This window comes from Cucumis sativus, chromosome 2 (genome assembly GCF_000004075.3).
Source record: "Cucumis sativus cultivar 9930 chromosome 2, Cucumber_9930_V3, whole genome shotgun sequence".
NCBI lineage: Eukaryota > Viridiplantae > Streptophyta > Magnoliopsida > Cucurbitales > Cucurbitaceae > Cucumis > Cucumis sativus.
The window spans coordinates 20,591,395-20,603,615 of NC_026656.2; the positions used below are offsets into that span (position 1 = coordinate 20,591,395).

The window sequence follows — 12,221 nt, forward strand, 5'->3', positions numbered from 1 at the left end:
CTTCCATCTCATCTGAGGTGCTGAAATAGGCACCTACGACCTACGATGTGGTTTAAGATTTTTAGATTACTTCAAAGCAGTTACACGTTTAGGTGGTTTAGGGTGTCTTTGGTTTAGTTTTATGTTTAGTTTTGGAAATGTCATTTTGAAAAAAAATTGTAGACTTTGAAATCCACTCGAAATATGTTTTGAAATATTTTTAAAATTGATTTTAAACAAGTTTTATTCAAATGGTTTAAATGAAAATCACTTTTTGAGAAAAAAAAATCATTTTCATTTTTCTTTCTTTAGTGAATTCAAATAGTTCATTGGTACGTGGATTTTGATACCTGTGTCAGTTTAATTTATGAATTTTTAAAACAAAGGTCTTTAAAATTTTCAATTGTGTCTAACAAGTCCTTAAATTTTAGAAATGTTTACTAAGTGTTAAACTTTGAATCTTGTATGTTATGATTCACGTATTTGTAGTTTTTAAAATTTAATTGATTTACTAGATTTAAATTTGAATTTCATACCTGCTTTAAACTTTCACTAATTATTTACACAAAATTAAAAGGAATACTTGATAGGTTTATTAAAGTGACTCTTTTTGGAAGAAAAAATTGAAACTGTTTATAAAGTAGAAAAAAAGAAAACTTAAAAGGACTGAACATTTTTTAAAATGACTATTTGTTATACACTTTTCAAAGTCCAAGTGGACACAAAAGCTCATAGGTAAGGGATTAATTTAATTTAAGTTGCCAACATGAGCTTAGCCCAACTGACACATGTATGCTTCTGTAGATAAGAGGTCTCGGATCCATATTCCCACCCTAGTATTTATTACAATATCTTTGCAAAAAAAAATTTAATCCAAGTTGACACATGTATGCTTCTGTGGATAAGAGGTCTCGGATTCATATTCCCACCCTAGTATTTATTACAATATCTTTGCAAAAAAAATTTAATCCAAGTTTTATTTATTTTATTTTTAATTTAAAGCCACTAAATTACCATCGTCAATTATTATTATTTTAAAAGATAAATATCGTTAGTTTGATTCTATTTTAGTTTAAACATCTGTTTCAATTACAAATTTTAACTCCACAACGAAATAAGTTTGAAATTTTGATATTTGATTAAGAAATTGCTTCCAAATTTAAGCATTACGACTACAAATATCAAATACGAATCTGTAATTTTTCATGGAGGACATAGGTCGATTAATTGTTTATTTAAAAGTTGACCTATTGTTTATTTTAAAAGTTTGAAAGTTTCAGTTTGTTTTTTAATAATATATATTTTATTTTATTAAATCGTAAAATCTACTCTTTTAAGTACCATCAAGCTTTTAATAATTTATACAATTACAAATTAAGTAAGTTTGAAATTTTGAATAAATTTGAGGATTTCAGTTTTTAATTTTAAAATTTATAACCATAACTATTACGTTTGAGATGATTTTGGTTTTGGATTTATTAATAAATACTCATAAAAGTTAGAAAGAAAGCTAATGGTTGTGAGTTTGTTTTGTGATTGTTTAATGTTTGCCCTCAACACTTTTTATTTAAATTATAATTAATTAATTATTGTTATTTTGGAAGGTTGTACGAAGTATGTGGTTATGTAAGAAAAAAAAAGATTTAATCCACGTTTATGAAAGAAAACACATAAATAATAGATTATTTAACAAAAAATTGATCTATAAACGAAAAAATTTGAAAAAGAAAATGTTAGACATGGTTGATTTAAAAAAAATTTAAGTTAAAATATCATATTGATTTAAGATGAACACGAATATAACTATTAGATTCGAACTAATATTATATACATCTAACATGTTATTATTTAAAATTACTAATTACTTTGAATGAATTTGAGATTTGTAGGAAAGTAAATGTCTAATTTTAGTTATTGTATTTTTAAATAAAGTTTTCTTCCTACAGCCACTTTACGGTTGATTATTTCAAAAAATTTCCATTATCATACTTGGAATTGTAAAAACATGTTCACATATTGTATCTTTTCTTATCTTATAAGAAGATCATTAGGTTTAAAAACCAATTTTATCTGTGGTTTTAATGAATTTTAATTTTTCCTTTTACAAGTAAAAGTGAATAAATTCAGGGACAAAAGAGATTCTTAACTAAAATGTAAACTAACCCATCTAAAAACTTGTTGATTAATTCAAAACTTTATTAGAAAAAACAGGGAAAAAATTAAAAAAAAAATGTATGAAATGCTAAGAAGTGGAGTGAGAGGTGGCTTCAGAATTTGAAGGATCTGAAACTTTGGTTAATAGCATATCCCATTTTTCTGGGCATCCAATTCTCTCTGGAAAATTGCTTTTTCAAACTCCAAGTAAGTGGGCCCTTTCTCCTTCACTTTGAATTTTAAAACTCTTTTCTTTTTTTACTTCTTCTCTTAAACAGAGATCATCTACTGCTTTGTGATTCTTTTTAAGTACAAGTTGGAGGGGAGGAATTTGAATCTAGGACCTTTTCTTCTATCTCTATGATTTGATTATGAACCCAGTTTTAATTGATTCAATGTTGCAGCTCTCTCCCTCTTTCTCTATGGAAATCTTCTGTCAAAGCCCCATTTCATTATTTTTCTCCCCAGTTTGGATCACTTTTTCTCACCCTAAAGTTACTTGTTGGAATGTTTATTTAATGTTAAATTTATCATAACCTACTTGTCGGGTGGAGTGATGATGATTTAAAGTATGTGATGGGAATAAGTTTGTAGTGTAATGTAATCCAAAGACCATGTTTGGATTAAGCATTTGGAATTCCTTACTCATTCCAATACTTCTTAGCAATCTTAAAACAACCCTTCAATCAAATCTTCTTGATTATTATTGGATTTTGTTTGTTGGGTATTTGAGAAATTCTCAAGCTCAAAAGCTAGGGGAGTGTTGGTGTGATGTTAAATTCATCCCCCAACAACACGCGGGCTTAAGCTTTTTGTAATTTAGCATATGATATACATACAGTCTTTTTCAACGTATGCTTGCTTTTTATTTTATTCCTTTTCACCTTATCCTTTCAATCTCTTGAGTCTTGATATGTCATGTCACAGTCTTGAGCTTACTTTGGGACCAAAGAAATTTTTTTTTCTTTCTTTGTGGGGACATTAAATGTTGTATTTTACTTATCTAAAACAGGATATTCGTAAATCCAAATCCTTAATTTCTCTGTTGCATTTTTATTTTAAACCTTTAGATCATCATTCATGTTCCTCATCTTCCTTTACCACCGAAAGAGCATTGGAGAATATTCTTTCCCTTTTAAACTTGAACTGCCACTCCTCACGAAACAGAATATTATGGTACAATATTCTTACATTCCAACACTCTTTTTCTTGTACAGAATAATCCTCAGTGTGTGTATATATAAAGAAGTCTCTCTTTGATGGGTCTGTAAAAATTCTTCTTCTTCTTATTCTTCTAGCAGTTCTAATGGCAGGGCCTGATTACAAAGCCAATCAAGACAAGGATGATTTTCTGCAGCTTTTGGCAGTTCTAGGAGTTGATTTCCTTCTCTCTGGTGAAGAAAAGGTTTCATTTTTTTTTCTCCCTTTCTTTATTTCAACATCTAAAAAAAGTGTTTAAAAAAAAATGACAATCTAAGAGTTAAAAGCAAACGCAAAACTATGCTTTGATACCATGTTAAACTACCATTTGAGCTCGTAAGTTTAAGTTTGATCGATACACAGTTGCATTACCTCCGATTGATGTTTCGGTTTCTGATGTTCATACTGCTATGTTTATCGCAAATCGATACCGAAAAATGATCCACTAATTTTCCTATATGATAGGTATCCCCAATATTATGTGCAGGGAAGATGATTTGCCTATTCTTTTCTGCAAACTGGAGTAGACCTTGTAGGACTTTCACTCCACAGTTGGTTCAACTCTACAACTCTTTGCAAAAGAGAGGTGAAAAGCTAGAGATTATCTTCATCTCTTTGGACCATGACAAAAATGAATTTGAACAATACTTCAAGACTATGCCATGGCTCGCTGTGCCGTTGAACGACAAGTTGCAGAAACAATTGTGCGGCAAGTACCATGTCGATTGCATTCCATCGTTTGTTCCGCTTTGCGGAGATCACATTTTGAAAGAAGATGACTTGATTGGCTTCCTTGAAGATTATGGGGCTGAAGTATTTCCTTTTACAAGGAAAAGGATGCAAGAACTTAAGGCTATGGATTGTGCCAAACGTGTAGAAGGAAGACTTGAAGAACTCTTTGGGAACAGAGGATATAACTATGTTATTTCTAGTCATGGCGGCAAGGTATAGTTTAAATTTCATTTGCGTCCTTATACCTTCGTATAATATTTAAACATTAAAAAGGTCTCTTATAGGCTATTTAATTAGGACTTTGGTTAGTGGTTATTATTGAAGCAAACTAGTTCAATCCGAGTCATAGAGTTTGTGTTTGGGAGTAGACTACTTTACTCCAAGTTATAACATAATGATTTTCGGGTATGTTTTTCTTTTTCCAATTAAACCTGATTTTGTTTCTTGTTTAAAGGCAAATTTACAATGTTCTAAGTTGATGTGATTGCAGACACAAATATCTCAGCTAGTTGGAAAGACAATAGGCCTTTATTTTGGAGCATATTGGAGCCCTCCAAGTCGTTCCTTCACAGCAAAACTATCTAAAGTATACAAAGAAATCATGGACAAAACAGAGAATCATCACTCCTCCTTAGAAGTAATCTTCGTCTCCACGGACCGAAACCTCGACGAATTCAAACTCAACATAATGGACATGCCATGGCTGGCTATCCCTTACGAGGACGAGACCCGGGGAGACCTCTACAGGATATTCGACGTGAAGGCTATCCCAACACTAGTCCTGATCGGGGCAGATGGAAAGACGTCGAGTGAAAACGGAAGAGGGTTGGTATGCTTGTATGGAGCAGAGGCATTCCCATTTACAGCAGAAAGAATATATGAGTTGGAAAGAGCAGTGAAAAAGGAAGGAGAAGATTTGCCTTCAAAAGTGGAGGATATAAAACATGAACATGTTCTTAAATTGGAGTTTGCAAAAGCTTATGTTTGTGATTTTTGCAAATTACAAGGAAGGTTTTGGGCATTTTCTTGTCATATTTGTGATTATGATCTTCATCCAACTTGTGTTCAGCTCACAAATAATGTATAAAAGTAGAGATAAAGTTAGGAAGAGAAAAGAAATCTAAGGCAAACTTTGAATTTTGCTTTTCATTACTGGACTACGTGTCAAATCCTAGTAATGTAGTATTCGATAAAAGTCATTTTTTGTTTTGGACTTTCATGGAAGCAATAATTTAGTCTCAAAATTTTAAGTAGTATCAATTTTATCTCTATACTTCTAAATTGGTAAGAACTCGAACCCAATATTTTACAACTTGTATAAGGTAGTCCTTATTCCATATAATATTACTGAGATTTCGATGAAAAAAATTGATCAAGAATCCAATTTTTAAAAAAATTTGGATAGAAAATTTTAAATAATTTTTATTAGTTAAAATTTAGAGATTGAATTGTTGCAAATTTAAAATTATCCTTACAAATTAAAAGCAAACAATTTACTTTTTTTTTTTAACCAAAGTTGTTTTTAATCAAATATTGTAATTCATACCTTTCTCTGTAAAAAAGTTATATCACATTTTTTTTAATCTATATTTTCGTGTTTGATAAAATCGTAATACTAAAAAGTAGGATTGAATTATGATTAGGAACATAATTTTTTAAAGATATTAAATAAGTTAAAATGTAGGTCATAATGCGTAATAGTTTTAATTTTAGTTTCTATTTCTGATTGTTTTCCTCTTAAATTTTATAATATGGTTATCAATTTCTTTGTAAATAATAAATATTTATTTTATTTTAATTTAAAAAAAGATCCTATTTAAAAACAGCTCTTATATGTTTATATAATAAATAAATTTTAATTTTTAAAAAAGATTAACTAATATAACAAATATTTGGAATCTAAGTATCACAAAAGTAGTAGTGAAAAAGGTAATGAAAAGTTTACTTTTCAAAACTGGTGAAGCAAATGGAGGTATTATATTATTTATTTGTGTGGGGGTGTGTTTGTTTTTAAAAAAGAGTAAAATAAACACTTTAATTCACATAACTCTAACTGAAAAAACTGTATCTTAAAAGATGGAGCTAAGGGAAGATAAATAGCATTTTACTTTGGCCATTAAAAAAGGAAAAGAGAAAAAAGTTCCCACCTGGATGAACGTCCCTCGAGTTGGCTTAAAAGTTGTCAATGAAATTCCCTATGAAACAGAACCACCAACGAAAACAGAACCCGTAAATCATGCCTCTCTCTCGATTTCCAGATGCCTTTCTTCTCTTTATTTTTGGAACCTCAGCCCGTCCTTTCTTCCCTCAACGATTCGAGTTTTTTTTCCTCCTTAATCAACAATCCTTCAAACCCTCTCACACCCATCATCGCAGCAAAGAAGAAGCAACCCAGAGAGAGAGAGAGAGAGAGAGAGAGAGAGAGAGAGAGAGAGAGAGAGAGAGAGCTTGGTTGGGTTGCTTCTTGCTTTTGTGGGGGGAAAAACGTATACATACATACAAACAAACAAGGGATTAAGATCAAAAGGGCTTCTTCTTCTTCTTCTTCTTCTTCTTCTTCTTTTTCTTCTTTTGGTACCGCTTTTCCCTTTTCTCTTGTTCTTTTGAAGGGAAATGTGGAATCAGAAGCAATCCATTGGTAAGGAAAGGAAAGAGCTATCCACTGCCAATCAATTGGTGGGTATTGCCATTGATAAGGATAAAGGAAGTCAACTTGCTCTTAAATGGGCCACTGAGAATCTCCTTGTAAAAGGCCAAACTGCCATTCTCATCCATGTTAAACTCAAATCTTCCACTTATCCTGGCTCTTCCATGGCTTCCCCTAGTAAGTACTGTATAACGTTGGACAAAACTACTTGTTGTTTAGCATACCCGTTTATTTATCTCAACTTGCATTTTCATTTCTAGATAAATCTCTAACAAATCCTATAAAAGAGGGAGGTTGTGATCGTGTATTTTTGGAAGTTGGAACATATATGGGTAGAAGAGGGGAAATGTATGATGATTTGAGGGGATGAAGAAAATGGAGTCATGTTAGAATATTTGTGGGTGGATGTGGAAAAAGGTATTGGGTTGAACTTTAGGTTGTAAGAATCATTATTTGATTGAGTTGAATTGGGGAAATTAGTACTTTTTTGTTTTTTGATTTTTATGCCATGTTCTTCAAATTTAGAATCTTAGTTATCTTCTATTAAATGTGTTTTTTGGGTGCAGAGGTGATGTCGGCGTCTGACGCCGGCAATGTCAATGGCAATGTTTTGGTAAGCAAGGACATCGATCCGATCACAAGGGATTTGTTCCTTCCTTTTCGCTGCTTCTGTACGCGTAAAGATGTAGGTTCTCCGCTTCATAACTTGAAAGTACAATGAGTTTTGACATAGATATTAGAAAACCATGCAAATTAAAAGAAGAAAAATAAAAAAAAACAAGCTGTGTTTTGGAGCATTCTTATCATAAATTTATTGTTTCTTGCATTAGATATTTTGCAAAGACATCGTTGTTGAAGATTTAGATGTTGCAAAAGCGTTGATCGAATATGTCACTCAGGCTGGAATTGAGAATTTGGTCGTCGGTTCCACATCTAAAAATAGCTTCTTGAGGTTTGTAGTTAGTTTTGTAAATTCTTCACCCTCAAAAATATCTAAAGCTGGTTTGGTAACGTTCTCACTTCTAATCCTTTATTTTCAAACTTTTATATGCAATTTTGGAAGCATTTCTTCAAGGTGACAACCTAGAATATAGACTAAATATTTATGTTTCTCAAAAGCTGGAAATAAGAAGAAAAAGCTACCAAACCACCCCTCAAACACTTTGTTTTATTTGTTTGATTTCAAATGGAATTCTATTTGCCTTCTCGAGTGGTTTTCTTATTCAATTTTGCCTCAGAAGATTGAAGACAACAGATATTCCAGGCAGTGTTGTCAAAGGAGCACCAGATTTCTGCAATGTTTATGTCATATCAAGATCGAAAATCCAAACTATCCGATCAGCCTCACGTCCTGCTCCGGTTTCATCTCCTCTTCGAAGTTTATTGCTGAGCCAAACTGTTGTCAAATCACATTCAGCTGAGTCACTAGTTCCTCAGATTCAAACTACGAGTTCAGTTTTTTCCTGTCATGTTGTACAGCATTTCTTCTTTTCTTTTCAATCTTTCCGCTCCCCATTTTAGTACATTTCATCTCTACCATAATTTGCCTTAAATAACCAGTCTATTCTTAACTAGGACCTGAAAAGCCTCCCCTTGAAGCAGCACGTAGATCTCAGGACAACATCGAGTTCAGGTCAGCAACATGTTATAATAATTGTTTTATTATGACATCTTAATGAGTTCAATATAGTTTTCTTAGTGAGAGTATAACATTGACAGTGATCAAAGAAATGTAAAGGAGAAACTTGGCTATGAATAACGTTATTGAACTCACACCAACTTCTTTTCAATTAGTAAACTGTTAAGGGCTATTAAGCAAATTGTCTTTTGGAGCAGGTCGCCGTTCACTAGGAAAGGCTACAATGGAAAAATGCCAGGGGAAGTCTCTCTGCCAGATACTGATATTTCTTTCGTTAGCTCGGGAAGGCCGAGTGTTGACCGATTATTCCCTACATTGTTTGACAATGTGGATACTGGAAGGGTTCCCCCACGACTGTCCAGTGGCAATGATGCTGAACTATATAATAGCTTTGAGTCACAACAATTTGGACGCAAATCAGTGGATGGACGCAAATCAGTGGATGGACGAAAATCAGTGGATGGACGCAAATCAGTGGATGTCAACTATCCACCTGAATTTTTATCGGTTTTCTCAGAAAGTGACAGATTGTCAACTTCCTCACAGAGTATGGTAAGTGTTAGATTATATTTTTTAGTGTAAATAGGTTCTTAATTTGAGTATATAGGGTTAAACATTTAATCTATCAATGGAATGGATTTTGACGGTTTAATTTGATTCTCATCCACTTAACGAGCTGGGAAACAAAATGAAATTGTTGTAGAAAACTATAGAAGCTATGTGGCTGAGTTTTTTTATATGTTGATGACTACAGGAAGAAGTAGAGGCTGAAATGAGGAGGCTGAAGTTGGAACTAAAGCAAACCATGGAAATGTATAGCACAGCCTGCAAGGAAGCACTAACAGCCAAACAAAAGGTGAAAGAAATTGTATTTTTGTATGGAAATAGTTAAGAAGTTTAAAACAAACTCTTCACATATGCTGCAGGCAGTAGAGCTTCAGCGATGGAAATCTGAGGAGGAACGAAGAATAGAGGAGGCAAGATTCGCAGAGGAAGCTGCTTTAGCGATGGTTGAGCAGGAAAAGGCAAAATCTAGAGCTGCTATTGAGGCTGCTGAGGCAGCTAAAAGGATCGCTGAGTTGGAATCACAGAAGAGAATTAATGCAGAAAAAAAAGCATTCAAGGAAGCAGAAGAGAAGAAGAAGGCATTAGATGCTTTGGCTAACAATGATGTCAGGTATCGAAAGTACTCGATCGAAGAGATTGAAACTGCTACCGAGTTCTTTTCAGAATCTTTAAAGATCGGAGAGGGAGGCTATGGGCCTGTTTATAAAGGTTATTTGGACCACACACCAGTTGCAATTAAGGTCTTACGTCCGGATGCGGCTCAAGGGAGGTCACAGTTCCAGCAAGAGGTGAGGAACCGAACAGTATCCTACACAGATTCTTCATATGATTTTCGTTGTAACATAATCTATTAAACTTGCTTCTGGCATTACATTTAGGTCGAAGTACTAAGCTGCATACGACATCCTAACATGGTTCTTCTCCTTGGAGCCTGCCCCGAATATGGCTGCTTGGTCTATGAGTTCATGGCACATGGGAGCTTGGATGATTGCCTCTTTCGCCGGGGACAAAATTCGAAACCTCTTTCTTGGCAGCGTAGATTTAAAATTGCAGCTGAAATTGGCACTGCGTTGTTGTTCCTCCATCAGACTAAACCTGAGCCTCTTGTGCATCGTGATTTGAAACCGGCCAACATCTTGCTCGATCGTAATTACGTTAGCAAGATTAGCGATGTTGGTTTGGCCAGGCTTGTTCCCCCATCTGTAGCAAACAGTGTGACACAATATAGAATGACTTCAACTGCTGGCACATTCTGTTACATCGATCCCGAGTATCAACAAACCGGCATGCTGGGTGTAAAGTCCGACATTTATTCTTTGGGAATAATGTTTTTGCAGATGATTACAGCAAGGGCACCCATGGGATTGACTCACCATGTGGGAAGAGCTATTGAGAAAGGGAATTTGTCCGAAATTCTTGATCCATCCGTTACCGATTGGCCAGCTGAAGAAACATTGTGCTTTGCTGAGTTGGCTTTAAAATGTGCAGAGTTGAGAAGGAAAGATCGACCAGATCTTGGTAAGGTTGTTCTCCCAGAACTCATCAGATTTCAATCAGTAGCCGAAACCAGCATATTCGTTCCGCGGATGGACAGTGTTAACAGTCCTGAGTTCAGCAGCAGTCAGGCTTCTATGAGAAGAGTAAGCTAAAGAAATTCATGATCTATCATCTTAAAAGTTCAAATCGAAAATCTTATATTTCATTCCTTATTATGATGCTCTACTTTCCCTTTGCAATTTGGGTTGTTTTCTTTTTCTCTTCATTCATGCTTACCTGCTTTTTATCTCGAGAGATGATTCTGGTAGCAAGCGCTTTGAGATTTTTGGAGATATCGTTTTGGATTCAACCCTCCCAAGTTGAAAACTAATAATTTAGAACTCCGGTTGTCTCTTGAATTTGTCCTTAATTAAGGTGAGCGAAGCGTATTTAAAGGATTAGTCAGGTGGGTCATGAGTATGATGCGAAGAATGGGGACCCAGGGTATTGGTTATCGAAAATATTCAACCACACCCTCTAGTGGGGTAATGCCAACTACATACCTCTTAGTTGTTAATGCATACTAATCTTTGGTTTGAGCTCTATATCATTATTTTTACATACCTCTTGGATTGTAACACATGGTGCATGTTTTCACATTTTTACATCCTAAACTCCATATCACAACTACTTTACAAGAACTTCATTGCTCCTAACTTCTTGTTGATCATATGGTACAGGACAGCGATTGTTTTTCCTCGCAATCTAACGATAGCTTTGAAGTCCTATCGCGCTCGGAGTCGTAGTAAAATCTCTTCTTTTCCAAAAAGCATGCAGATTTATGAGTATCTGTTTTGAGGGACAGGAAAGTGATAAGTTTTGTAGATAATTTAGTGTCCATAAGTAGCATCTTTTAATGCTCAAAGCTGTAAGAAATTTATCTTCCATGCCTAATATGAAATTTAGATCAGCCTATTCTTCATTTTACTTCTTTGTTCTTCCACTTCCATTTCCCTTCACATGTTAATGATGTTATGTATTTTGATACTTTTACATTTGTATATAATAGGGTATTAGACCATTTAGAATATATTACGTCAAATGCAGCTACAATATATTAATTACTTTCAAGATCTTGTGAAAACCCACATTTAAAATATGAATATCAAAGATGCTGCTTTGGATTCTCACTCCTACGAATTCCAATCTTATGACAACCTGTTAATTTGATAAGTCAAATTTATTATTTATGATCATAAATGATTTATGACAACCTGTTAATTTGATAAATCAAATTCATTATTTATGACATCATAAACTTGTTAATTTGATACATCAAATTCATTATTTAAGATCTTGTTTGATAATCATTTTGATTTTGAAAATTAAATTTATATTATAGTATTTTGTAACGTTGCTGAATGATTTGAAAATAAAAAAATATATAGTTTTTTAAGACTTGTTGGCTAAGGATGGTAAAAGAAAAGTAGGTAGCACTATTTTTTTTAATCAAAAGATAATTAATTATTGGCAATTATCTCTCATTTTTAGATAATTTATTACTATCAAGAACATGTGATTATACTATAGAAGAAGGTTCATTGAAAACGATATACATTACAAGAGATTTGAAGCTTTGCCTTTTGATAGATTTTATATTGATGACGTTGATATAATATAAATCATAAATTGTTTAAAAAACATTAAATATATATATATATATATATATAAACAATAAAAATATCCACAGTACCAAATCGCCATTTCTACAAATTAGAAGTAATCATTTTCGTCACATTTTAAACTTTGGTTTAAAAAGAATAATAA

At 33.2% G+C, this 12,221-nt stretch overlaps 2 protein-coding genes across 3 annotated transcripts; both read left to right on the forward strand.

The window, feature by feature from the left end:
- The first annotated feature begins 2,245 nt into the window (after positions 1-2,245).
- On the forward strand, positions 2,246-5,321 carry LOC101207967 (probable nucleoredoxin 3). Its single transcript, XM_031880543.1, has 4 exons — positions 2,246-2,340; positions 3,435-3,538; positions 3,799-4,278; positions 4,556-5,321. The coding sequence occupies exons 2-4, from the start codon at positions 3,440-3,442 to the stop codon at positions 5,150-5,152; spliced, it is 1,176 nt and encodes a 391-aa protein (XP_031736403.1). The 5' UTR covers positions 2,246-2,340; positions 3,435-3,439; the 3' UTR covers positions 5,153-5,321.
- An 885-nt stretch (positions 5,322-6,206) lies between these two features.
- On the forward strand, positions 6,207-11,484 carry LOC101214468 (U-box domain-containing protein 52). 2 transcript variants are annotated; one of them, XM_011651451.2, is made up of 10 exons: positions 6,207-6,889; positions 7,279-7,397; positions 7,543-7,664; positions 7,951-8,162; positions 8,288-8,345; positions 8,549-8,903; positions 9,106-9,207; positions 9,278-9,706; positions 9,797-10,558; positions 11,135-11,484. In XM_011651451.2, exons 1-10 carry the CDS (start codon positions 6,679-6,681, stop codon positions 11,198-11,200), a joined length of 2,436 nt encoding a protein of 811 aa, XP_011649753.1. In that variant the 5' UTR covers positions 6,207-6,678; the 3' UTR covers positions 11,201-11,484. The 2 variants fall into 2 exon arrangements, with proteins under 2 accessions (XP_011649753.1, XP_011649754.1); XM_011651452.2 differs by having other exon boundaries at positions 7,954-8,162.
- The last annotated feature ends 737 nt before the right edge of the window (positions 11,485-12,221 follow it).

What these genes read in the sequence shown, in the direction of transcription:
- LOC101214468 (XM_011651451.2), top strand. Translation starts at nt 6,679, where the DNA reads ATGTGGAATCAGAAGCAATCCATTGGTAAGGAAAGGAAAGAGCTATCC. An exon ending in CAACTTCCTCACAGAGTATG is followed by an intron (nt 8,904 to 9,105) that starts GTAAGTGTTAGA and finishes TGATGACTACAG; the next exon opens with GAAGAAGTAGAGGCTGAAAT. An exon ending in GGTCACAGTTCCAGCAAGAG is followed by an intron (nt 9,707 to 9,796) that starts GTGAGGAACCGA and finishes CATTACATTTAG; the next exon opens with GTCGAAGTACTAAGCTGCAT.
- LOC101207967 (XM_031880543.1), top strand. Translation starts at nt 3,440, where the DNA reads ATGGCAGGGCCTGATTACAAAGCCAATCAAGACAAGGATGATTTTCTG. An exon ending in TTCTCTCTGGTGAAGAAAAG is followed by an intron (nt 3,539 to 3,798) that starts GTTTCATTTTTT and finishes CCTATATGATAG; the next exon opens with GTATCCCCAATATTATGTGC. An exon ending in TTTCTAGTCATGGCGGCAAG is followed by an intron (nt 4,279 to 4,555) that starts GTATAGTTTAAA and finishes ATGTGATTGCAG; the next exon opens with ACACAAATATCTCAGCTAGT.